The 24,803-nt window shown below is 53.1% G+C and overlaps 1 protein-coding gene and 1 long non-coding RNA gene across 11 annotated transcripts; one reads left to right on the forward strand and one right to left on the reverse strand.

Annotated features, from left to right (window-relative positions):
* Window positions 1–1,837: 1,837 nt before the first annotated feature.
* Window positions 1,838–23,192, forward strand: DCAKD (dephospho-CoA kinase domain containing). 10 transcript variants are annotated; one of them, XM_081577120.1, is made up of 8 exons: window positions 10,618–10,870; window positions 11,425–11,517; window positions 12,940–13,162; window positions 13,793–13,996; window positions 18,237–18,324; window positions 21,554–21,687; window positions 21,846–21,902; window positions 22,957–23,192. In XM_081577120.1, exons 3-8 carry the CDS (start codon window positions 13,051–13,053, stop codon window positions 23,022–23,024), a joined length of 663 nt encoding a protein of 220 aa, XP_081433246.1. In that variant the 5' UTR covers window positions 10,618–10,870; window positions 11,425–11,517; window positions 12,940–13,050; the 3' UTR covers window positions 23,025–23,192. The 10 variants fall into 10 exon arrangements, with proteins under 10 accessions (XP_081433243.1, XP_081433250.1, XP_081433246.1 ...); XM_081577118.1 differs by lacking the exon at window positions 22,957–23,192 and adding an exon at window positions 22,728–22,831; XM_081577122.1 differs by lacking the exon at window positions 22,957–23,192 and adding an exon at window positions 22,746–22,831.
* LOC145541227 (uncharacterized) lies at window positions 3,846–10,477 on the reverse strand. Its single transcript, XR_014078888.1, has 3 exons — window positions 10,359–10,477; window positions 9,034–9,539; window positions 3,846–4,200 (listed from the first exon to the last, which is right to left on the reverse strand). It is a non-coding gene; the product is annotated as an uncharacterized LOC145541227 (long non-coding RNA).
* Window positions 23,193–24,803: the final 1,611 nt, after the last annotated feature.

Here is a 24,803-nt window from a genome sequence, read left to right on the forward strand (position 1 = left end):
TGAACAGGTGTTTGGACCGAATGGCCCCTTTGATCATGAGATGCAATCCTATTCATTGGGTGATGTCAGTCAGTGCTTCTGACCTCAAGAAGAAAGGTTTCAGGGACTGGAGTGATCAGAGAAAGACGTTGGATTACTTCATCCTTCAATGTATTGGATCCCTCATATGCTGGACACTGGGCCAGGCACTGAGGACACTAGTGGTGAAGACAGACAAGATTCCTGCCTTGAAGCTGAAAGCAGAGATACAGTTAAGGAAGAGGGAGAAGGAGGCAGGGTAGGAGTTAAGGACCACCTACTCATTTGAAAAGACCCTGATGCTGGGGAAAATTGAAGGCAGGAGGAGAAGGGGATGACAAAGAATGAGATGGTTGGATGGCATCACTGACTCAATGGACGTGAGTTTGAGTAGGCTTCAGGAGTTGGTGATGGACAGGGAAGCCTGGCGTGCTGCAATCCGTGGGGTCACAAAGAGTCGGATGCGACTGAACTGAACTATATGTGAAGCACCCTTAGGTGCTTTTATGTATTTTCAATTCTTTCAACAAGCAGCACGGTAGCCAATATTTGCACTTTGAAAGAGCAGAGAGGCTAAGTGACTTGGATAGGGTTGTAAGCATAGAATGAGCTCCATAGCCAATGTACATTGTAAGAGGGTAAACGGATTAACCTTTATATGTCAGCTTCCACAACTACTGAGCCTGCATACCACAACTAGAGAATCTATGCCATGTGCCACAACAAAGGATCACACGTGCCACAACTAAGACCCTACACGGCCAAATAAATAAATATATATATTCTTAAATGTCAGTTCCTGGGAATTCCCTGGCAGTCTGTTAGGGGAAGCACACTGACTGAAACAGCCGACCCTGGCCAGGCACCATAGTAACCATTTGTGTGAGTTGTTTTACAATAGGAGGTCCAGGTAAGGAACATGGAACTAATAAGCCATCATCAACCAGAAGAGTTCAGGAAAGGCCAAAAGGAGATACATGTCTGACCACCTCCCAGAATCCTTCTCACTGGCATCCATCTTGGCTGAACAAGGCGTCCCACCACTGGGAAGGACTTGTGAGTCAGAATGATTGGCTAAAGACAACACAATTCCATCACCATGAAACCAGAGACTGCGAGCCACGTGGCAGAGCAGTTCTCCTGGGTTCTTTTACCCTGCTGCTCTCCGGCTGGGAGCCCTTTCCCAATAAAATCTCTTGCTTTGTCAGCACATGTGTCTCCTCGGACAATTCATTTCCAAGTGTTAGACAACAGCCCAGTTTCGGGCCCTGGAAGGGGTCCCCCTTCCTGCAACAAGTCCAGTGGTTAGGATTCTGCACTTTTATTGCTGAGGGCGGAGTTTAATCCCTGGTCAGGGAACTAAGATCCCACAAGCTGCCCAGCCAGGTCAAAATAAATAAAAAATGGGGATGGTAATGGTATCTGTCTCAAGGACTGTGAAGATTCAATGAGAATGCCTACAGAGTGCTGTTAAGACTTGGCAGTAGCCACTACCACGACTATTGTTACCATTGCCAGAGGCTGCACAGCTAGTGGTGGCCAGTCCTGAACTTGAAGTTAGGCCCCCCGCCCCGGGTTTCTTCCAGCTTGGAAATGTTTTAGCGCCCAGGGCGGAGTAATCCTGCTATCCCCACCTGCCCAGCACTCTAGGGAGGCGCGCCTTCCCGGTCCTCATCTGCTAGGTCCCAGCCCGCCCCCAGCCGCCGGCCCCGCCCCCAGCCGCCGGCCCCGCCCCCTTGAGCTGGCCGGACGTCCGGTCCACGTGCGTGCGCTCCCGAGGCCCCGCCTGTCTTCAGAGAGCCACCCAGTAAGCGCCTCTGAGATTGGGCGAGCGGCGGCGGCGGCCCAAGCCGGGTCAGAGTCCCAGGGTACGTAGCGCGCCGCAGGGGCAAGTGGGAGCGGCCGGACCCTGGGGAGGGGGCTGGCCGGGTTGCGGCCCCTGGGGCCGCTTTGTCTACTCTGGCATTCGGGCCACCGCACCTGTAGGGCTTCATCCAGCCTGGAGGCATTGTGTCCAGGTGCCGTATTCTCGGCGCAGTAGTCGTGCTGGGCTGGCGTAGAATATGCGCCTTTCTTTTGAGCCCCGGTTAAAGTTTATTGAGCACATACTATGTAGCAGCTCTTAGTCAAACGCTTTTACCTCCGTGGCTCATTGCCTTGACAACAACCCTACTAAGTAGGGTGATGTTTTACCAGTTTTAGAGCTGTGGAAACTGAGAAAGGTTTACAACTAGAAAGCAGTGGAAATAGTGAATTTAAACCAAGGCTCAGGCCAAAGCCGCTTCCCTCGTAGCTCATTCGGTAAAGAATTACCTGCAGGGTGCAAGAGACCCGGGTTCGATCCCTGGGTTGGGAAGATCCCCTGGAGAAGGAAATGGCAACCCACTCCAGGGTTCTTGCTTGGAGAATTCCATGGACAGAGGAGCCTGGCAGCTACAGTCAGTGGAGCCGCAAGAGTCGACCCGACTTAGCGACTAAACCACCGCCCCCTGCACTTCAGACCTTTGTGGTCAGATCTAAGTTTGATTTTTGAATCCAGCCTCTGCCATTTCCAGTTGTGTGACCATGGGTACCGCTCCGACTCTCGTTTGCTCACATGAAACTGGTGGCGTGGAGTTCACAACTCTTGCGTTGATGAAAAGGACAGCCTACTTCTCTCCCCCCTCCCCGCTTCCCAAATGGAACCGTTGGCGCCTCTGGCGCTGAGTTTGTTTACGAAGTTGGCAAAAATTTTTCTCTTAGTTATGGGGAAATTTTCACCCAAATGAACCTTGACATTAAGCCCTAGTTTTAAAGTTGAGGAAATGGAAGGCTTTGAAATGTGTTTTCTTTGGGGCCGGGGGTGCAGGTTTGCCTCAATAAGTTAGATGGATTTGGCGGGGTGCAGGCAAGCCTGGGGACACGGTGACATAATAGAGATCCGGCTATGATAGGAAGTGGACAGGCCGGTTGAGGTAGTTTCCCCTTAGGGGGGCCCTAAATTCCCACCAAATCCTCTTCTGTCTCTTGAGCAAGGTCTGAATCTGTCCCCACGGGTAGTCTGTTCAAAGGGTTCAGAACCTCACTTGAGCTATTGAGCTCAGCTTCCTTTCGGAAACTACCCACTCTTCACATTTTTAGGTTGCTGACATTTTTCTCTGAAAGTTTCAATAGTTGCAAAGGTGTGATTTCTGGTTAATGGTAAATATTGACATCTGAAAAATGAAACTGTCAGGCACTTAAGTCTGCAAAGGACTCTAAATACCATAGTGATTTGATTTTCCCTCATCCTTGTAAAAGATTACATGAACCAGCTTTTATTGAACAGTTGAAATTTTACATGTTCCATTTTCCTCCTTGAACTCCTATTTCTACTTAATTTCCTCCACAGCATTTTTTTTTCTAGTCAAATCAGTTTTATACTCGAAAGTCTTTGGTTTGTTTTTCTGCTCTGCGACAAAAATACTTATAAAAACTAAAACATTTTTGAAAATTGTGTTGTTATACTGTTTTCTTTTGGATTGAGTTCCAAAATTGTAAAATATAACACTGACCAAAACAACTAGTTTTATCATTGTTAAACCTAAGTCTTATTTGAAATGCTTCTCTTAGTAAGCTGAGAGGAACTTTTTCTTTTAATTCATATATGTATCCCTGTATATTTGCTAGAATTGATCTCATGTGACCTCAGCCTGCAATGGCTTGGAGTGGGGCTTGGGTTTCCAGCCAGAGATTGAGGCTGGGTCACAACAGTGAAAGCACTGGATCCTAGCCACTAGACCAGTGGTCAGTCACAAGGGCCCTGGCCCTTCGGCTCTGCAGAAAAGAATTTCCACAAAGACGGAAAGTAGTGAAGCAAGTTAAGTATTTATTAGGAGGAAAAAGAGTACAGTACGTGTGGCTAGACACACAGGCAGACTCAAAGGGAGAGTCCCTGAGTTGCTGAGTCTCGCCCTCTTGGTAGTTTGAATTACTTTTATGGGGTATTTCTTCCCTGTTTCCTTTGGCCAGTCATTATGATTTGCCTGGTTCACAGTCTATATTCGTTATATCTTAGGATCCTTCCATGTGGCCATACGCATCTCTTAGCCAAGATGAATCCTACCAAAAAGGCATCTGGGTAGATCATCCCTTGACATGATTCCTCTTCGGCCTCCTAGGAGCCTTTTCTGCCCATGTGTGTTCATGGAGGTCTCCTGACTTCTGGAATGAGAAATACATGGTGTCTGCAGGGTCCAGCCTCCTCCCTTAATTGTCCTGCTATTCTCGTCTTGGAGTTTTTTGGTCAATAGAGAATGAATCTCCAATTTTTAACCCTGGGGGTTGAGGGTGGGGGCATCCGCCTCCTGCCTCAGAATAAGCAAAGCTTTTTTTTCCTCATGCCTGTAAACACTGAAAAAGTTGGTTCATGTAAATAAATAGGCAGGCCTTGAAGATGTTTTATTGTGACAATAATACTCAGTTCTTTGAACATCTTTTGAGTTATGGGCAAAAAAAAAAAGTCACTGATCTATCATTGACATCAATTACCAAGGACCTGTCGACTGTCAGTTCTTTTAGGTCCTCCTTTAACTTTATTGACGGCAAAGGTTTAGAAACCACCTGACTTGGCAGGAGGATTTTTACATAGTCACTATAAACAGCCACATTCTCAGCATGAATATGGATATTCTGAATTGTCTTTTTGTGGGGCCAGGGGGATTTTGCACTGTGGGACACAGCACCTTAGTAAGATTTGGCATGGGTGGGTGGTTATGCCTTTCAGGGGACCTGGGAAAGGATAACCTACAGCGTTTTCCAAGGCTGATCTGTTCTTATAGGGAAACACTTGGCAAACTGAGTTGAAATTTCTTTCTTTTTTGGGGGGGCACTGTGCTCCAGTGCTTGTGCAACCTTAGTTCTCCACCCAGGAATCAAACCCAGGCCGTTGGCGGTGACAGCATGGAATCCTAACCGCTGGACCATCAGGGAATTCCCCAAACTTATTCCTCTTAAACTATGTCTCTGTGTCCCTTGGAAACTCTGCGTGCATTCCTCCAGGGGTTCTCCTTCCCCAGTCTGAAGACCGCCTGGAACCACTCCAGGTGAAGACCTAACTTCTTTTAACTTCCATTTCCTCACCTTAAGAATGGGAATAAATAAGAACCAACCTCATTGGGCTGTTGTGTTGATCAGATGTGATCAAGAACGTCCAGGCACGTAGGGAATGCTCAGACAGTGGGTGGTGGCTCTTACACTCCAGTTCCTGCCTGCTGGAAGACTCAGCCTTCCTTGGCACTCCTTGCCTCATTTTTCTCATTTGTGAGCCAAAGATATCTCAGCCCAGGACTGTGGGGGTGGGAGGTGATGTGGAAAAGGTTTTGTAATTCTCACAGTAGGTTTTCTGGAACAGACATATTCTTATTTAAAATAGTCAGTGTTGAGTTCCTGCTTACCCATGAGCTGGACATTTAGATGTGTGCTTTGTGTATTTAGGGGCTCCCTGGTGGCTCAGATGGTAAAGAATCTGCCCGAAATGTGGGAGACCCGAGTTAGATCCCTGGGTTGAGAAAATCCTCTGGAGAAGGGAATGGCTACCCACTTGAATATTCTCACCTGGAGGATTCTGTGGCCAGAGGAGCCTGAAGGGCTACAGTCTATACGGTCGCAAACTGAATGACTGACACTTAACAGTTTGTGTATGCGATAGATGTTTTTTGAGGCCCTTCTACTTATTGGTCCCTGTTTTAAGCACATTAAATATAATAGTGCTCAGATTCTAGGGGGAGAGGCAGATTACATCAAATAATCACGTAGACGTAATATTTGAGGGGTGATAATAAGCACAGTGAAGAAAAGTGGAACATGAGGGAAACCGGGGGCGGGGGGGGGCTACTTTATATATTCAGGACAGTCTGATTGGGTAGCAGTGGGACAGAGAAGGGGAAAGGGGCCTTGTGACCTTTGGGAAAAGGGTCCTGCATGTGGAGGGAACAGGCAGCATGTCCACAGGCCCGAGGTGGGAGGTGCCCAACACAGTCAAGGGGCAGCAAGGGGCCAAGGTGACTGGAGGTCTCATTTGACGGGGAGAGTGGGAGAAGGTGCCCAGAGAGGCTGGAGATGAGTCTGTCCGGAGAAGCACAGGAACTCTGAGACAGAGGGGTGATGTGATGTGATCTGACTTAGGATCACACTAGCTGCTGTGTGACCAGCAGACTGTCAGGGAGCAAAGGTGGTAGCAGATCACTCAGAAGTCACTGCTGTGACCCAGGAGCCAGATGCGGGGCTGGGGGCGGAACCAGGCGTGTCTGGGAGGTAGAACTGGCAGGGGGCAGGTGGGTTAGATGAAGATTGTGAGAGAGGGACTGGGAGGATGCTAAGGGTTTGGGGCTGAGCAACTGAAAGGACAGAGGTGCCCTTCAGGGAAAGGGAGTAGACTGCTGTCACCGACGTGTCACATGTTGAGTTAGGAAAGATGAGGTGATGTTGGTATATGGTACCTCATTCAATCCTGAGGAAACCCCTGTGAGTAGTTGTTATTATTATTATTATTGACTGCGCCATGCAGCATTCAGAATCTTAGCTCCCCCACAGGGATCGAACCCAGGCCCCCTGCTTTGGGAGCATGGAGTCTTCACTGCTGGACCACCAGGGAAGTCCCAAATAGTCATTATTAATCTCATTTTATATGCAAGGAAACAGAAGCCCACAGCGCTGAAGTACATTGCCCGAGGCCACATGGCTGCCATCCCAGCCCAGGCCCTGTGACTTCACAGCCCCTGAGGTTTGGCTTTCCCTGTGATCATTTTTCTGTGTGAATACTAGCATAATTGTCCTGTCCAAACAACCTCCCTGTCCACCCATAAAACCTCCCTGGAGCGGTGGTGTGTGCCTGGAGGGGGTTCTAGAAGAGAGAGCTGCCTTCCCTTGGTGTTGGCAGGGCAAAGGGAGAGGCAGGCTGAGCGCCACACCTGCCCTGGGGACTCTCTCCAGCTCCTGGCAACCTGGAGGAGGAGGTGCTGACGTAATAGGTCCAGCGGACGAGGAGAACTTGGACTCAGGTTTAAACAGCAGCCTCTCACCAATAATGAAAGATCAGGAGCGGGGAAAATGTAGATAAAAATAGCACTTACTAGTTAACTGGAAAACAATGTATTTTTGCAACCCCTAGTTCCACAAGAAAATAATTGGGTCCCAAGGTAGGGAACGACTCGTTTTCATGAATGATTATATTGATCATTGGAGCAAAGTGGATATACCCGTTTTGGAAAGTAATTCAAAGGAAAGACTCATGGCCGGTCAGACTGGCCCAGGGTGAAATCCTGAGAGGCTGCAGAGGAGGAGGAAGGAGGCTGGAAGTTAATGAGGGAGCAGGCTCCTGGCCCCAGCCTGCAGGTGTGGGGCTGTTGCTTGGGAGGGAGATGCAGAGCAAGAGAATTCGCTCCCAACCAAGCCCCAAGCTCTCCTGAGGGAGCAGAGAGTGTCCATTCACATATCAGTTGCTTACTCTGCTTGAAGCCGCTGGGTGTTCTGTTTGCCTCCACTTTTCTCCAGGAGGGATTTACTAGCCGTGAGCAGTGTGTTCTCGTGGATAGGGGAGCACGCTGGGAGCCTCCCCTGTGCCAGTGAAGGGAGAATGTGACCCCAAGTATTTCCGGTCCCCTTCGCTGCTCATGGAGTTGTTCAGTCATTCATTCTACGCTTGATCATCAAACACTATCAGAATGAAAAGGGAGCTTTGGTTGAGAGTTCCATGTGTGCTAAGTACTGTTCTAAGTGCTTTACACATATTAATTCATTTACTTTTCATGGCAACCAAGAGGAGGGCTCCTTAGCTCCGTTTTACAGATGAGGGTTAAATAACTCCAAGGAAGGTTAAATAAGGTGACCAGTATCACTCACCTGGTGAGTGACAGACACTGGACCCTGGGCTAGATGCTAGGGACTAAAGGGTCCAAGCGCTGGACACAGCTTGTGGACTCGTGGAGCTTATTTTATCTAACACATCATCATGCAAACAGAAGTACAAAGCCAGGTGGCAACAAAGGAAGGAGAGGAAATGAAGTGGTGAGATGTGTGAGGGGCCCAATTTGGGTTAAGAGGGGCACGAGGCTGCACTGAGAGAGGTGACCTGCTCCCTCCTGCTGTCAGGTCCTGACTCAGAGTGACCACTCTGGTCCCTCAATTAAAGCAAGGACCCCCGTCCTTCCTGATCCCCTCCCCTACTTAGCACTCCTTCACATATTGTGAGCTTTCTGTTTCTATACCTCCCCTACTACCTCCTTCAGTGGAGTGTGAGCTCCGTGGGGGCAGGCGCCTTTGTTCTGAACAGTGCCTGGTGCCTGATTGGCACCACTCGAGGAGTCAGCCAGGAGGTGAGGGTGGTGGGCAGGGGAACGGCAGACATGGAGGCCCCGAGGTAGGAAAGGGCCTGCATGCTCAGGGACAGGCAGCAGGCGCATGTGATGAGCACAGGCGTGGACGAGGAGTGATGGAGGGGATGGGAGTGGGGGTGGACAGTGGGAGGTATCACAGGAGCCAGAGACCTCTGCAGTCAAGGAGAAGGAGAAATACAGCGAAGGTTTTAGATGGGAATGATAGGAGCAGATGTTCACTTTAAGCCACGACCCTGGCTGCCTTGAGAGAAGCAAGGCAGGGACTGAGGGGGAGGGGGTGCCAGGTCACGAGCTCCTGCAGGGGTCTGGGCTCTGGGTGCGGGTGGCTTAGGTTAGCAGGGTGGGCATGGTGGACTGAGAATTCCCCAAACGGCACGGGGCCATCCACTCTCATTTTTCCCCAAGAAACCCTGCCAGGGGAGATTCCAAGAAAGATCAACCTTCCCCAAATGTATTTTCTTTGTCGTCTCTGGACCATGAGGGCGCGAGAGGTCAAAACCAAAGGGCCCAGTGGTAGTGGAGCACAACAGAATTCCATCGTCACCTCACAGGACTGGAGACCCCCCCTCTCTAACCCCAGTCCTTACCCTTTCTTTACTCCCTGCTGCCTCCCATTGATGTGGAGACAGAGAGATGAGAAAAGATTGGATGTGGCTCCTACCCGCTAGGATCCCAGGCCCGGGATCAGTTCTGGAATCCAGCTCCCACTCACTGGCTTCTCTTTGTCGCTGTGGGCCCCGGTGTTGTTCTTCCTTCTCCAGCTCAGCCAACGCTCTGAACAGCTTTGGGTGCTGAGGAGGGAGACGGCCGGCCACCAGTGGGTGTGTCATTCTTTGGTCACCCTGGGAAGAGCGCTGGACCACAGGAAGGGAGGAAGGACGCGCCAGCGTGACTCAGCCTTCCTCCGGGGCTGCTGCTGTTCTTGCTGCTGGAAGTCCAGCCCCACATTTACAGGTGTGGAGACGGGGCCAGGCGTTTGGGGCTCCACTGTTTCTCTCTTCAGAGCGCTTCCCGCTTTCGGCCAGGCTGCTGAGGAGGCTTCCCGAGGTCACAGCTAGTTTTCTGGCAGAGTGCAGAGGCTGGGACCAGGCCTCTCAACTCCAATCCGCGGCTTTCCATTTTCACCGGGGTTCTGGTGTCTGATTGGCTGGGAAGTGAGTTCCTGCCCTAGACTCAGAGGCAAGGGGTTAGGGTGGAGGCTGGGTTTCCTCTGCACTTTTTCTGCAGTTTCACAGGGGATTCAGATCACAGCCAGGTTTAGGATGGCAGTGCAGTGAGGGGAACTGGAACGGACTCTACAAAGTGATGATTTTTGAGCCACACCAGGAGGAGGATGTCAGAGGTGGTCACTGCTCCAGAAGGTGCCTGGGGCAGAGCTACAGGGCAGGTCTGGGTGGGACCAGGGGCCTGACTTCCAGGCAGCTTGGAACCTAAACCTTTCCTCCTGCTGAGCCTTGAGGGTCCAGTGGGCCCTTGGGTCAGGGTGGCTCCTGGGGGCAGACCGGGGCTCCCCAGCCCCAGGGTGAGTACCATGTGACAGCTCTCGGTCACCTGTCAGTGTTCTTGGCTGGTTTCATTTGTAACTGTCTGTCTCACCACGCTTTCCTGAAGGGCAAGACCTGTGTTTCGGTTTGGTTGCTGTAAACCCCACAGGGGCTCAGTCAGCCGTTTGTGAGGGAGTGAGCTATGGAGGGGCTTATGGGACTGGAACAGCTGGTATTTGTCTGGCCCCTTTAAGCCAGGGGCTCACAGCCTCCCCGAGCATGCACGCCTCCATCCCCTCGCCCTTCCCAGCGGAGGCCAAGCCGCTGTGAGTCAGGGCCCCAAGAAGGGGAGATCCTCACTAGGTTACCCCAGGAGCCAGGGGCAGACACTGAGCCTGTGCCCTGGTGGTTATGCGTTAGACTCGGCCCCCTGTTCTGCAGAGGGAAGACCAGTGTGATCGTCAAGAAATCGTTTTTCTTCGGTCCCTGCAGACAGACGCACCTTCCTTATTTCGTCTTAATCCAAATGTAAATTGATTTCCCATTCCCTGAGTTCATGAAGGCAGAGGTCTGGACACAGAGTTAGGAGCCCCGATTTCCATCCAGGCTCTGCTTTTCACTGTGATCCTGGGCAAGTCCCTCTTCTCTAGTCCTCAGTCTATACCATCATAAACAAAGAGCCCGTCCCAAGCCCTGTGACACAACAGAACCCCCTGGGTGCCTCCACCCCTCTCCCCTGAGATCTGGTGCAGTAGGTCTCCAGAAGGGTCCTGTCCTGTGTTCAGGCAGGAGGTGAGGTCTGCTCGGCTACATGGTCTTCCAGGCCCCTTTACCCAACCTGGCAAACTCGGGCGACCAGGTGGCAGTGGCTTGCTCTCAATGATGAGGTGTCAGGCCCCTGTGGAGAAGCAGGCCCCGTCCTTTCCCTCAGCTGCGGCCAGTTTTCCGGCCCCACTACGTGCCTCCAGGCGGGTCTTCAGCAGAAGAGAAGACCCAGGGCTTTAGGGACAACAGGTGACAGTTGGGATGAAGAATGCTGGGTATTCCATTTCAAAGCATCAGCTGTGTGGACGAAAAAAAATTTCTTTCACAGCTGAACCCGATCCTTAACTCCTCTTTTGTAAGCTGTGGGGAGACCTACCTGAGGGCGACTCCAGTCTCAGAGATTGAGGAGCAGTCTTTGTAAACGGTTTAATAATTTAGTCAGAACTCTGTTTGGATGGTGACTGGTGGATATTTTCCTCTCTCCATCCCAGGCTTCCCTGAATGAGAATGAGCCTGGGCAGATTTCAACTTGTAGGTTGGTGTCACCTCGAGGCACCCAGCCAGCCAACCCACGTCCCAGCGGCCACCTCCCCATCATTGCTGTGTCCTCAGGGGAGGCAGGCTCATTTCAGTATTGTTGTGCAGTGGCTAAGTCATATCTGACTCTTTGTGACCCCAGGGACTGCAGCACCCCAGGCCTCCCTGTCCCCCACCATGCTGGAGTTTGCTCAAGTTCATGTCCATTGAATCAGTGATGCCATCCAACCATCTCATCCTCTGCCACCCTCTTCTTTTGCCCTCAGTCTTTCCCAGCATCAGGGTCTTTTCCAGTGAGTTAGCTGTTCGTGTCGGGTGGCCAAAGTATTGGAGCTTCAACTTCAGCATCAGTCCTTCCAGTGAGTATTTAGGGTTGATTTCCTTAAGGATTGACTGGTTTGATCTCCACGCTGTCCAAGGGACTCACAAGAGTCTTCTCTAGCACCACAATTTGAAAGTATCAATTCTTCGGCACTCAGCCTTCGTTATGGTCCAACTCTCACATCCGTACGTGACTACTGGAATATAAGCTCAAGCGAAGTGTAATCAGGACAGTAAATCTGCTGTTTAACCAAAAAAAAAAGTCCTGTGACAGATTTCAAGGTCCTGGAAATCCTTCCTTTGACACTTCTGAAGGAAGGATGAGAGAGACCTGGCCTTCGATATAATTTCTTCCAGCTCAGGAACAAAGTCCAGGACATGGTAACCATGTTTACTGAAAATGCAACATAGCTTAAAATCTATGGTGAGAGAGTCTGCAGTTGCAGAAATGGAGACCTAATCTCATGAAAGTCTTTTTTCCTTTCCATGCCTTGCCACATAAGCATAACCCCCAGCATCCAGCCTGCACCAGCACCCTCACCTTTGTTGCTGGGCATTTACCATGTGAGTGGTAGTGCGCTAAGGGCTGTAGATGCATTTTTCTCAGTCAGTCTGCCGAGTTTCTGCACAACGGCCTTAGGAGGCAGGTTCTGTCATCCCCATTTTACCCCATTTTATGGATGAGAAAACTGAGGTTCCCAGAGGCAAGTGACTTACCCTGGATTGCACGGCATGTAAGTGGAGGAGCTGAATTTGAAGGGATCCGTGCTTCTAGCCTCTGGGCTGTATTGCAACTTCTCTGTCCGAGAGCCTCAAGTCGCGACGCCAGGTTGAAGGCTCTCTCCCCGCCCAGCCTGTCATCCTTTCCTCATTATTCTTGGCATGCTCCATCCTTCTCTAAACCTTGGGCTAAGTGGCCACCCAGCCTGCCTGCCGCTGGGCTCCCCACCTGGGTCACTTCTTTGATGAGGAGGAGGGATTATTCCTCTCAGTCCCGACCAGCTGCCCAGGCTGTCCCGGTGCTAGTGCTAGGGCACGGTGGGCAGGCCGTTTCCTCCCGTGAGCCTCTTGTCCAGACGAGGAAGTGGAGGCTGGCGGCGTGCTGGGGGCATCTGGAGAGTGCCTTGGGTTCACCAGGGACAGCTGTCCCTTTCCTGTGGGAAGCTGGCCCTCAGTGGGGTGTCGCCAGGGTGTCACCGCCTCCAGAAAGCTCTCTTTGCTTAATAGAACCTGACCTTGCTCTGCCTGCTCAGCGTTTTGGTGGCTAAATTTACATAGTGTTAGTTTGCCTTCTTTGTGAATGCTTTTAAAGAGTTTCCTGTCTCGGGTGGATCCAGAGCCCTGAGGCTCAAGCCGTGGCACTGCCTGGCCAGGTTGTGTCTCCCTCGCTTTGCCTGCCTTTGCCTCACCTTTCCCCAGCCTCTTGGCCCCACGCTGACCAGGTCTGCTCTGTCCCACAGACAGGTCCTTCCGGCGTTCCTGTGAAGGACCCTCACCTTCAGGGAGCTTGGCCCCTAGTGACTCCAGGCTCCTGGTTCTCAGTCTCACCAACCTCCCTCCTTCCTGGGAAGATGTTCCTGGTGGGCCTGACAGGGGGCATCGCTTCGGGCAAGAGCTCAGTGATCCAGGTGTTCCAGCAGCTGGGTTGTGCGGTGATCGATGTGGACGTCATTGCCCGGCACGGTGAGTTGTGGGCACAGTTGTACCCTGCAGCTCCTCTCTGCTTCCTTCCTTCCATCAGGCCTCACCTTTTTACAGGCCTTTCCCATCAGCCTGGTCTCCTGCTCCCACCCTCTGTGGCCGCCTCTCTTCTGCTCACTCTTCCCTCCCCCTCCCCTCACCCCATGACCAACACGAGGGATTCTGGGTGCTCTGGTCCCCTCCCTAACGGCTTTCCCTCCTCTGATTTTTAAAACATTATTTATTTATTTCTGCTACTCTCGTTCTTCATTGCTGCACAGGCTTTTCTCTAGTTGCGACGAGAGAAGGCTGCTCTCTGGTTGCAGTGCACAAGCTTCTCATCGTGGTGCTTCTCTCGTGCAGCACGGGCTCTAGACACGTGGGCTCAGTAGTTATGGCATGTGGGCTTAGTGGCCCCCTCAGCGTATGGGATCTTCCCAAACCAGGGATCAAACCCAAGTCCCCTGCATTGGCAGGTGGATTCTTAACCACTGAACCATCAAGGAAGTCTCCCTCATTTTGTTTTTGATCCAACTGAAAGAAGCACCCGTGGGTTGCCCCATCATTTTGCCTGTAGCCCCTTGTTGGCCTGGAGGCTCCAGAGAATGACCCAGGTTCCTCTTCCTACCTCAGTCGTCCAGCCGGGATATCCCGCCCACCGGCGCATCGTGGAGGCCTTCGGCACCGAGGTCCTGCTGGAGAACGGTGACATCGATCGCAAGGTCCTGGGCGACCTGATCTTTAACCAGCCCGACCGGCGGCACCTGCTCAACAGCATCACCCACCCCGAGATCTGCAAGGAAATGATGAAAGAGACCTTCAAGTACTTCCTCCGGGGTAAGTCCCGGGCCTGGGACCAGGCAGGGCAGAGCCGGTTCCTCAAGGCACGAACCCTTCTGTGCAGAGAGATTGTCCATGGAGGGAGGAACCGGTTTTCATACAGGCTGTCGAGTTCACTCTGCTCATTGGCATCCCCTTTGCAGCCGGGTACCAGCCCCCGAAAGATGAAGTGACGTCCCTCAACTCTTAAGGAAGTGGACAGTTTAACGAGAAGAGGCACTTGAGGCTTTTGAGCCCTGAACTCCAGGAAGCTGATTTTTCTCATAGGGGTGGGAATAATAATGATGTTGTTGTTGTGGTTTAGTCGCTAAGTCTTGTGTGACTCTTGTGACCCCACGGACTGTAGCCCGCTAGGCTCCTCTGTCCATGGAATTCTGCAGGCAAGAATGCTGGAGTGGGTTGCCATTCCCTTCTCCAGGGGATCTTCCCGACAAAGGGATCAAACCAGCATCTCCTACACTGCAGGCGGATTCTTTACTGCTGAGCCACCAGGGAAGCTTCAGGGAATAATAATAGCTGATGAATAATGGAGTCATAAGATCAAAGTTTAAGTCCCAGCCCTCATGGTTTGCAGCAGCATGACTGTCAGAGTGAGCCCACCCCTTTGCTGTTTCCTCCTCCACAAAGTGAGGCTAATAATACCATCTTGAAAGTTCTTAGGGACTAAGAGTCCACAGCGTGACTGTGGGTCACCAAGCAAACGTAAACCATGGCCAGAGTTGGTGCTGGTTGAGCCGCCTGGGAGAGAAAGTTTGCAGGGTGGAAGGTAGGGAGGCTCCAGTGTGGCCGGGGCCTGCAGGGGCGGATTCCAGTGGAGGATAATCCTTCAGGACTGGGCCGCAGTGGAGAGAGCCAGCTGGGCATGTGCAGGGCCAGCCAAGTGATGGGGCAGGTCTGGAGGAGGGGAGCATATTTGTAAAGCAGGATCTGTGGCAGCCTTTTTCCCAAGCCATATGCTGCAGTCGTTCTTCAGGGCGGCATGGGGTAGGGGTGGCCTGATCACTACTGTCCAGGATGGGGTCAGCCCCTGGGAGAAGGGGGAGAGCCCAGAGCAGTGGCTTGGAATCAGGCGACAGGCCGGCCCAGGGCCCTGCAGAGCTGCCTGCCAGCCTCTGGGACGTGGAGCCTCCAGCCCAGGCTCTGAGTTGAAGGCCTGCCTGCTCGTCTGCTGTCAGTCACCAGTCATGAGGCTGAGACTTTGCTTCCTGGAGGCTATGAGGAGCCTTCATGCTTTTTTCCAGGCTTTTGCACTGTGATCATGGCCAGATTCTCTCATGCATCAAGTTCTCATGTACAGAGTGGGGACCTTCTCCCCCCAACCCCACTGCCCCAGCCAGTACCTCCCTGCCAAAGGAAAGGGATGAATTGACAGACAGCCTTGACATTGATACTCCCTTCCCTGTCCCCGAGCCCTGGCTAGGCAGGAGCTGGTCTGGGTGTCCTCCCTGCCAGACCAGCTTTTGCTCTACATCTCCTCGTCACAGCCCTGCTTCCCCACCTCCTCCCTCAAGGAGAGTCTCTGGACTCTTGCTGCCTTTGTCCTGCCTCTTGTGTCTGTGGCAGGACCCCTCCTGTCCTCCCCCGCGGCCCCCCACCCTGTCCCCCAACCGGGAGTGGGGCCTTCTGCCTTTCATTCCTGCCCTTTCGAGATCTCTCCCAGGTCAGGCGTGAGTATGTACGTCTGTAGGGCTTCAGGGCGGTAGCGGCTCTCCCCTCATGAAATTAAGCATCGGATAATATCACCTGCTCCAAAGTTCTCCCACTGTGTCATCTACCCAGCCTCCCCTCTCCTCAACCACCACCACTTAAATAAAAGCCAGAAAGCTCTTTTCAGCTCGATAAGGTGAAAAATGGGGACGACAGCTGTGGCTTCCTCAGTCCCAGTTTTCCCCTGATGAGTATAACAAATACAACTGTCAGAGTTGGTATAATCAAACGTCAGATAAGATCACCAGCTGTTGGGAGGTCTCCGCGTAGGCAGACGGATGTCTTAATAGAGTCAGGATGGTTTGCAGAGCTTATCAAGCAGGAGCGATGTGACAGCTGAATAGCCCTTTGCCAGCGAACCAAAGAGCTGGCCGCAAGCTCCCAAGAGGAGCCGAGGAGAAAGGACAGTGACGGGAGAGAAAGGGACGGGAGCGGAGCAGAAAAGGGAGATAAAAGGCCCAGGGAGGCTCTGGACTCGGCTCCTGCTTTGGGCTGGAGAGGAGCGGGGAGCCCGCGCTGCAGGCCTCCTTCCTCCAGAAACAGCGGTAATGGTAGTAATAGCAGCTATCACCTGTGGAGCCTCAAGTGAGGGTCTGGGTGAGGGGGAGCTGAGTGGTTTACAAACGTTTGCTCACGTAGTCCTTACCGTCTTCCTGTGAGGCGGGTCATCTTTTCACCCACCGACATAGGCGAGGCTTGGTAAGGGGGCTGGAGCGAGACAGTGGGGGCCGCGCACCAAGGCACGTCCTCAGAGCCCGTTCCCTCAACACTGGCTTCACCTGAAGGCGTCTCTTGGGCTTCCTGAGCATCGAGCCCTGAGGAACAGGAAACCCAGTGGCTTGGGTCGCCGTGTCCCCTGTACCACCTGGAGCGCAGCTCCCCATGACGCCCCTGGGATGGTACCACGTGTGTCCGCCTCTGTGGTTGGACGTGTTTGCAGTGGGGCATCGTCCAAGCCAGGCAGGCGTCTCTGGGCCAGAGCCAGTGCCCAGCCCTTTCTCACTGCTCCTGGACCCGTGCCAGCTTGTTGACACTTACACAGTGGTCACTGGTGTCGAGAACTAGGAGCCCAAAGTGTTTCTGGGTGAGTAGCTCACAGTGGGTGAGGGTGCCGCCCTTTGACTGGCCTTGGCTTGTATTGGGTTGGCCAGAAAGTTCATTCAGTTTTTTCATAGGATCTTGCAGGAAAATCCAAATGAACCTTTTGGCCAAAGCAATAGTAGGCAGTCTAGACAGTGTCTTCTACTCCGCAGGAGTTGGTTCTATAGTATTAGTCATAAGCACCCCACCACATCCAGACCAGTACATGTACTCCCTGGCTGGAGCTCTACCTCTGATGCCACGAAGCAGCCTCTTTCCTTTGGGGCGGCTCCCGCTGCCCATGTATGAGTTTTTTGGGGAGAATCTATAGATAGCCTTGCAGGACTCTTCAGCAGGGAGCCAGGCTTGGACCTGGCTCCTGGGGGGAGAACCTCTTTTTATTTATTTATTTATTTAATTTATTAGTTTGGTTTTGGCTGTGCTGGGTCTTCGTTGCTACGTGTGCTGGGCTTTCTCTAGTTGTGGCAAGTGGGGGCTACTCTCCAGTTGCGGTGTTCGGGCTTCCCATTGTGGTGGCTTCTCTTGTTATGAAGCACAGGCTCTAGGGTGCGCGGGCTTCAGTAGTTGCAGCACATGGGCTCAGTAGTTGTAGTTCTTAAGCTCCAGAGCATGCGATCAGTGGTTGTGGCATACTGGCTTAGTTGCCCCTCAGCATGTGGGATCTTCCGGGACCAGGAATCAAACCCATGTTCCCTGCATTAGCAGGCGGGTTCTTTACCACTGAGCCACCAGGGAAGCCCTTTTTCCGCTTTTTTTGAGGAAAGGTGGGTGAAATAGAGCAGAAAGGACCCAGCTACTCCCAGAAACTCTCTCCAGTCTCCTATAATTCGGCTGTGTCATCTCCCTGTTCAGAAATGGCAACTCTTTGGGTTTCAGATCAGGGGAACTCAACCCTTTGTGATTGCTTTGTCAGCTTCGCCTCACTCTGCTCCAGGCCTCCACTTCAGCCAGAGCCACTCCCATTCCTGGAACCCTCACCTCCGCCCACCTCATTTTCAAGTCTCAGAGGTCCTACCTGCTTTTCAAGGCCACTACAAATGCCATCCCTTCTATAAGGTCTTCCTGGATCATCCATCCCAAAATGACTTTCTGCAACATTCTGTCCTGAGTGGCGTTGGAACCAGCTAGCATTCAGGTTATTGGAGAAGGAAATGGCAACCCACTCCAGTATTCTTGCCTGGAGAATCCCAGGGACGGGGGAGCCTGGTGGGCTGCCGTCTGTAGGGTCGCACAGAGTCAGACACGACTGAAGCAATTTAGCAGCAGCAGCAGCATTCAGGTTATGCCTTTCCTTAGAAGGTCTCCCCGCTCTGCCAGGGAGCTCCTCCTGATGGTGGGGGACAGTGGTTTTGGCTCGTTCCCACACTGAGCACGTAGTCCTGTGTGTGCTTACAGAATTGAGTTTGTGCATTTCCTGGCCTCTCCCCAGGATACCGCTACGTGATTCTGGATATCCCCCTGCTTTTTGAGACCAAGAAACTGCTCAAGTACATGAAGCATACGGTGGTAGTATACTGGTGAGTGTGTGGCAAGGCCTGGCCCGACTGAGGCTGGAAAGGAGCACCCCTGGGGTAAGGCACATACCTATGAAATGGCCCATCGCATTTCACCCTTTCCCCACGTGGTGACCAGGAGGCCCAGGGGGTTTGGGTAGCAGTGCCCAGAGCCTGTAGAAATTGACCTCTATAGAGCCAGGCCCAGATATGCCTGGGGGTGGATGTGGGAAGTGATGGCCCCCAGGTGTCTCTCTAGTGCTTGGGAAGGGCTCCCCCTGCTGGATCTTGGAGGCATTTCAGCCTAGATGCCGGGCCCTGCCCTGGGGGACCGTGTTCTTATTCAGTGGTTTCCTTTTCCTCTTGCAACGCTTCTCAACTTTCCAAACAGCTCCCACATTTGTTACTTCACTCAATTTACCTCTCAGCATAAGGTAGTCAGGACAGGAGTTGATATTTCTGGGGTATACGAAACTCAAGGCAGGAGTTACAGAACTTGTCTAGGGTCACCCACTGGCAATATGTATGAACTGAAAGTTGCAGAGAGGGAGCTGTCAGAACTCAGCTAAAGAAGGTGCTTTGTTCTCAGAATCCCTCAGGACATGGAGCAGACCAGCATCCAGGTTTGGCAAACAAGAGGATCAAACTGTCAGAGAAAATGAGTCATAGTCCCAGTGGGATGTGAGTGTAGGTGAGGCTTCAGGGTGTCTCTGCCTTCCAGAAACTTCCAGGATGCCACCCACAGATATAACAGACACAGAGGTGGTTCCTTGGCTCTGCAGGTATTTTGAGCACAGAGTGGTTCTCCAGAGACTAATGCAGGGGAGGCTCCTGGAACACCGGAAGCAGGGCCTGGAGTGCTCGGCGGCCCCAGCATCACCCTGCCCTCCCGGCTCCCAGCCCTGGGCTGTCATTTAAAGGCAGCCTGAATCTACTGAGCCTGGAGCAGGGAGTCAGGCATCCTCTTCTCTCCCCTGCTGGCCTGTGTCTACCCATGTAAACCTATAGCCTCTCTGGGTTCTTTGTTCCCTGTTTGGGAAAGACTGTCAACTGAGGCCAAGCGGACTCCATGAAGACAGAGTTCTCTTTGCCTTGGAGTTTTAATATAACTCCAAACTTTGTACCGAGGGATTGGAAAAAAAAAACCACCTCCGAGTATAATGTTTAAGTGAAAGTGTTAGTCACTTAGTTGTGTCTGACTCTTTGTGACTCCATGGACTGTAGCCTGCCAGGCTCCTCTGTCCATGGAATTTTACAGGCAAGAATACTGGAGTGGGTTGCCATTCCCTCCTCCAGGGGATCTTCCCAACTCAGGAATTGAACCCAGGTCTCCTGCTTTACAGGCAGATTCTTTGTCCCGAATAAACAAAATAGGACCTGGTTGCATCTGTAGTCACCAGGTGACTCAGGCCTACGTTTCCCACCTTCCTCCTCCCATGCTTTCCTTTTGCCAAGAGCAGAGACAGCTTTGGCTCCTGGCAGATAGATGGGGCTCTGTGGATTTGCCCGCTTCCTAGGAGATTCTCCAGCCCCACTCACTGGCCAGAGCCTTCCCAGGGTCCCGGGTACCATACATCCCCCACTGTTATCACATGTGGTTGTATGACTCTTGAGAGATACCCAGGAGATAATTGAAGGATTATTTGTCTTGCATAAAAGGAATCTACACTTAACAAAAATAAGTCCATCCCCACACGGATTCCTTTAACTGGCAAACTACCCCTTGGGCATTTGAACCAATACGGGGGGTTTACCAAAGTGTGACTATACCAAAACGTGATTATTCACTTTTTTGAGGAGCTTGCTAATTGTGGGGTAAATTAATTTGCCTTTTGTAAAGGCAAAAGTTCCGTTACCCCAAACAACATCAGTCCTTAAACTAACCACAAGTGACTCTTGCTGAGCTCCAGGAAGGGCCGTCGGCGAGTTCTGCCTTCACATCCTGGGAGGCCCATGGTCTCAGCCTCACCCTCTGAAGGATGAGTGCTCATTGGTGGCCCCAAGCCATCTCCATTCTCTCAGCCAGACTTTCCCAGCCACAGATCTGCAGAGTCCCTGACAAGGATTGGATATAGTCCTTGTTCTCGGCCAGGTGGGAACTGGCCCCACAACCTTGCTGTCCTCCTAACAAAGGAAGTCAGAAGTCCTACCAACTTTTCAAGGCCAGTACAAACGCCATCTTTACACAAGGTCTTCCTTGATTGGTCAGCCAGAAATGACTTTCTGCTGCATTCGGTCCTCAGTGGCTTTGAAATTGGCTAGTGTTCAAGTTCTATCTGTCCTTTCTGTCTTCCCATCCCAGGAGGTCCTCAGGTCTAGGCCACAAGTAGACTAAAGGGACTAAGCTGTAGTCATCAGATCTTCCCATCTCATAACTGGGAAAACTCTGGCCTAGAGGCAAAGCACAGAGACCCCCAAATGGCAGAAAACAGCTGCTGCAGCCTTTTCCCCCCTTGTTCCCACCGAGGGGCTTAGGCAGTCAGAGAGCTGGGGGCTGCTAGAGATGACCCTGCTCCAGAGGACAGCCAGACAGTGCCTGTGTAATCAAAGCAGGACAGGGAGCTTGCTGAGGAAGGACCAGGCAGTAACATCAGAGCAGGCAAGAGAGGCATTCTTTGTTTATTTCCTCTGGAGCTGGGAGGCTGGGTGCTGCTCGGCCTACTGTGCAGTGCTCAGTCCTGTTCCAAGGGCCAAGGGGATCCCGTTCTCAAGTCCTTGCTCCTGCTGGAAGCACGTCGGGGCATCCCCCTTCCTCCGTGGCATCCAGCCCAGTAGCCACCATCTCAGCATTGTCCTTGTGCTCTGAATGTGCCAAGGTGGGTGTGGGGAGACAAGGAGAGGGCTCTTTGTGGAAGCCCGGGAAGCTGATTTTTATGCCGTAGGCCCTGGTCCCCAGGGGAACTGCGGGAAGCATTTAGCTTGCAGACCCAGGCCTTTCAGTAAAGGTCACCCATCCAGGGATGCAGGATGTCGCTGATTCCAGGTGACCAAATCCTCCCATCTTAAAACCAAGGAATCTCGGGCCTGGTAGCCAAGCAGAGAGACCCCAGATGGCAGAAAACAGCTGCTGCCCCCCTTTCCCCTCCCCATTTATATTAAGGGGCTTAGGTAGCCCACAGCAGTGCTAGGGTGCTCACAAAGAGTGGGGTGAGGTGGGGGAAGCCTGAGCTTCCAGGGCTGCCCACCCCTGTAACAAGGGAGGAGGGAAGCCGGAGCCTGCAGTGCCTGAGCAGCCCTTCTGCCTGGTCCTTAGTGACCGAGACACGCAGCTGGCCCGGCTGATGCGGCGGAACAACCTGAGTCGCGAGGATGCGGAGGCCCGGATCAAGGCCCAGCTGCCCCTGAAGGACAAGGCCCGCATGGCCCGCCATGTTCTAGACAACTCAGGCGAGTGGAGCATCACCAAACGCCAGGTGGTCCTCCTGCACACGGAGCTGGAGCACTCCCTGGAGTACCTGCCACTGCGGCTCGGGGTCCTCACAGGGCTGGCCGGCATCATCAGTCTGCTCTACCTGCTCACCCACTACCTCCTGCCTTCCCCCTAGCTGGACCCTCCAAGGCAGGAACTGCTGGGTCTCCATCTCTTCAGAGTCTGGAACCAGGTAACAAATGCATCGGGTTTCCTCTCAACCCCTCAACACATGCACTCAGGATCTGGGCTGGAGCCCTGCCCTGGGCCTACCCTTCCTCTGGGCACATACTGCATTCTGTCCGAGGCAGGGAAACAGCCCTCTGTCAGCAGATGCTCCTTCCCACCTCCCCCAGAGCCCCTCCCTCTGGAACCCCCCACAGAACAATGTCCATGAGAGGGTGTGGCAGTAACAGTGAGAGACTATTGGTAATTTCTTGTGGGTGGGGGTGAGGAGCACTCTGAGGGGCTGTCACCAGTGTTTAAAGCTGGGAGGGCCCCTGGGCCTAAACCGTCTCCAAGCACGTGCCCCATCATGGCCAAAATGTCCTCTTGGTGGACGTCATGGAATCAGTTTGGACCAAAGGCTGCCACTTTCAAGCAGGATTCCCCCGTAGACTGAAGCCCTGAGCCAGGATACAGGAAGGATTCCCTTGTGGGCGATACTATATCCGGGAAGAGGCCAGGCCTCTTCTGAGATGACCCACCGTCCCCCCGTGGCATTTCCCCAGCACTGCCTGCAGCCCGCTCCCTGCCCCCTACCATTCTACCTCCCTGAGCTCTTGGGGGTCCACATGCACCTTGATGTTTCTTGCCTCTGTGCCTTTGCCTTGCTGCTCCCCAATCTAAAATAACCCTCCCCCACCCCTCACCCCACAACTGGTTACCTTCTAGCTCAGGCACCACCTGAAGCTCCAGGCAGGGTTAGGTGCTCTGGGTTACCACCCCGCCACCACCATGTTTTACCTGAATCCACAGTAAAATAATCAACCAAAAGCTGGTTGGTCTCTCCTCCTAGACTGTAAGCCCTTTGCAGGCAGGAACTGTGTCTTATTCATCTCTGTGTTCCTGGTGCAGAGCCTGAGTTGCCACTGGTGCTGAATAAAGTGTGTTGATCTGAAATGCTCCATGCTGCCACTGTACCCCCAGCATCACTGACCAACCGAGGTTCCCAGACTCCGCTCTTAACATTTGTGCTTAAGTGTGGCCTCTTCCCACACTAAGACCTGGGCCTCTCACTCCCCCAGCCCCAGAATGTACAGTCGCCCTCTTGACTTCATCCAGGATTCAGCCAGCACCAAAAGTACCTGTGTGAGAGGAGTGAAGGTGCTGGGGCAGCCTCACATCCACGTACTCCATCTTCCTTCCCCAACCCAATTAGACCAGTGTGGACGTCAGCTTCCTCTTGCCAGAGCCGGCAGACCTGCTGATGTGTTGATCCTGCAGCCAGCAGCCTATTAAAGCCAGAAATGAGTGTGACAAATGCGGCTGCCATGGTGGCCATATTCAGTGCCCCCTTTCCCCGAGCTGCTCATACTTCAGAGACCAGCTCATTAACTCACTGCAAACCCAGGAGGGGCCGAGGCTGGTCAAGGAGGCTGCAGAGTGGGCCCAGGGCTGGATGAGAACAGCAGAGGGTGGCTGCTTCTGCGGTTTGAGACCCGGCAAGAGGGGGGAAAGGAGGGAAGGTATGGACCCCTCCCAACACCATGACCCCAGTCATGGAGAAGATGGCTCCTCGTGAAGACCTGTGACGCGCTGACACCACTGCATTGTGACACCCAGAGGTAACATAGTGATTATTCCGATTCCCGGCCCAGAGGGATGATCTGGTTTGGGTCAGAGCCAAGGTTCAGAACTCTGCCCGCTGTGTCCCAGGGCCTGCCAGGAGGGAGCAGACCTGGGATCCCTCTGGCCCATTGGGCTCTGTCTCCTACCTGTGTGACCTCCTGTCTTCATGAGGTTTGTGTCAAGGAATCTAATATATGGAGGACCACAGAAACCCTTTGCAAACGGTAAAGCTCCAGAGTTATTTTCTTCCCTGCTCCAGTATACTGAATTGGATGCAAGAATGTCAGAGGATGGCCAATCAGGAAGGTGTGGAGAAAACGCCATCCCGGCCTCCTCATCCCAGACTTTGCCTTGCTGGCTCAAGGCGGCCTTACAGGAATCCTACTTCCTCTGGGGCATCACTGCATGTCTAGGTCGCCCCGGAGCCCCTTGGATAAAGCAAGAGCCTGTCCCCGGCCCCCTCAAGCCCTGGTCCCGCGACCCGGCGACACCCTCCGCTCCGGCCGGCAGATGGCAGCACCCGCCCGGGTTGGGGTCGGGCTTCGGCGGCCGGGGCTAACGAAACGATCCCTAACTTTCTCCGGTGGCGTTCCCGTCTCTCCTCCGGGGCCGCGGCCGGCGTCAGATTCCCCGGCAGCTGTGGAGGCGCGGGTGCGCGGCCGGGCCCGGGGCGCTAATTAACAAGAAGTGCGGCTCGCCGCGTTCTCTTTGCTGGAGCTGCGGGACCCGGGCGCCGCGGGGCGGAGGGATGTGTCCCCATTTCCAGCCCTGTGCTAGGGTGACCAGTCTCCCACTCTCCAGCCGCGCGCTCGGGCCCTGCTGCTCTCCGTTAACCCACTTGGGTCCTCAACCACCCCGGCGCGGAGCAGTAAAGACGCCGGCGAGGGCTGCAGGCGTATCGGCCTCCAGGCGCGGGATGAAGGGGACAGGCGGGCCCCTAAAACCATCCCCAGGCCCAGGCCGGCCCTAGGGTGCTTAGCAGAGCCTTATGTCCAAAGCACCTCCCGCAGCTGTCTCCTGAAACCTCCCAACTCTGAGAAAGAGTGCAGGAGGCAGAGCTAGAATTTGAGGCTCAGAGGTTGAGCCCCGGAGGCCCACGTAACCAACAGGCATAATCCCACGCTCTGGACCCCTAGTTCAATGCCCCTCCCACAACCTGCAGTGCATCGTTAATGACGCCTCGGGTCTTTATATAGGAGTTATCGTCAACTCTTCTTCAGATGTTCAGCCTCTCTGTCCTTGGAGAGGGTGAAGGGAGGGGCAGGGGAAGGTTTCAGTTCAGTTCAGTTAAGTCGCTCAGTCG

This window comes from Giraffa tippelskirchi, chromosome 3, assembly GCF_054371585.1.
Source record: "Giraffa tippelskirchi isolate mGirTip1 chromosome 3, T2T-mGirTip1v1.2.pri, whole genome shotgun sequence".
Lineage (NCBI taxonomy): Eukaryota > Metazoa > Chordata > Mammalia > Artiodactyla > Giraffidae > Giraffa > Giraffa tippelskirchi.

Excerpts from the sequence above, each read along its gene's own strand:
- DCAKD (XM_081577115.1), top strand. The coding sequence starts at position 13,051 with ATGTTCCTGGTGGGCCTGACAGGGGGCATCGCTTCGGGCAAGAGCTCA. Across the intron at positions 18,325-21,553 it reads CATACGGTGGTAGTATACTG|TGACCGAGACACGCAGCTGG; the intron begins GTGAGTGTGTGG and ends CCTGGTCCTTAG. Across the intron at positions 21,688-21,845 it reads CCATGTTCTAGACAACTCAG|CTGGACCCTCCAAGGCAGGA; the intron begins GCGAGTGGAGCA and ends CCTTCCCCCTAG.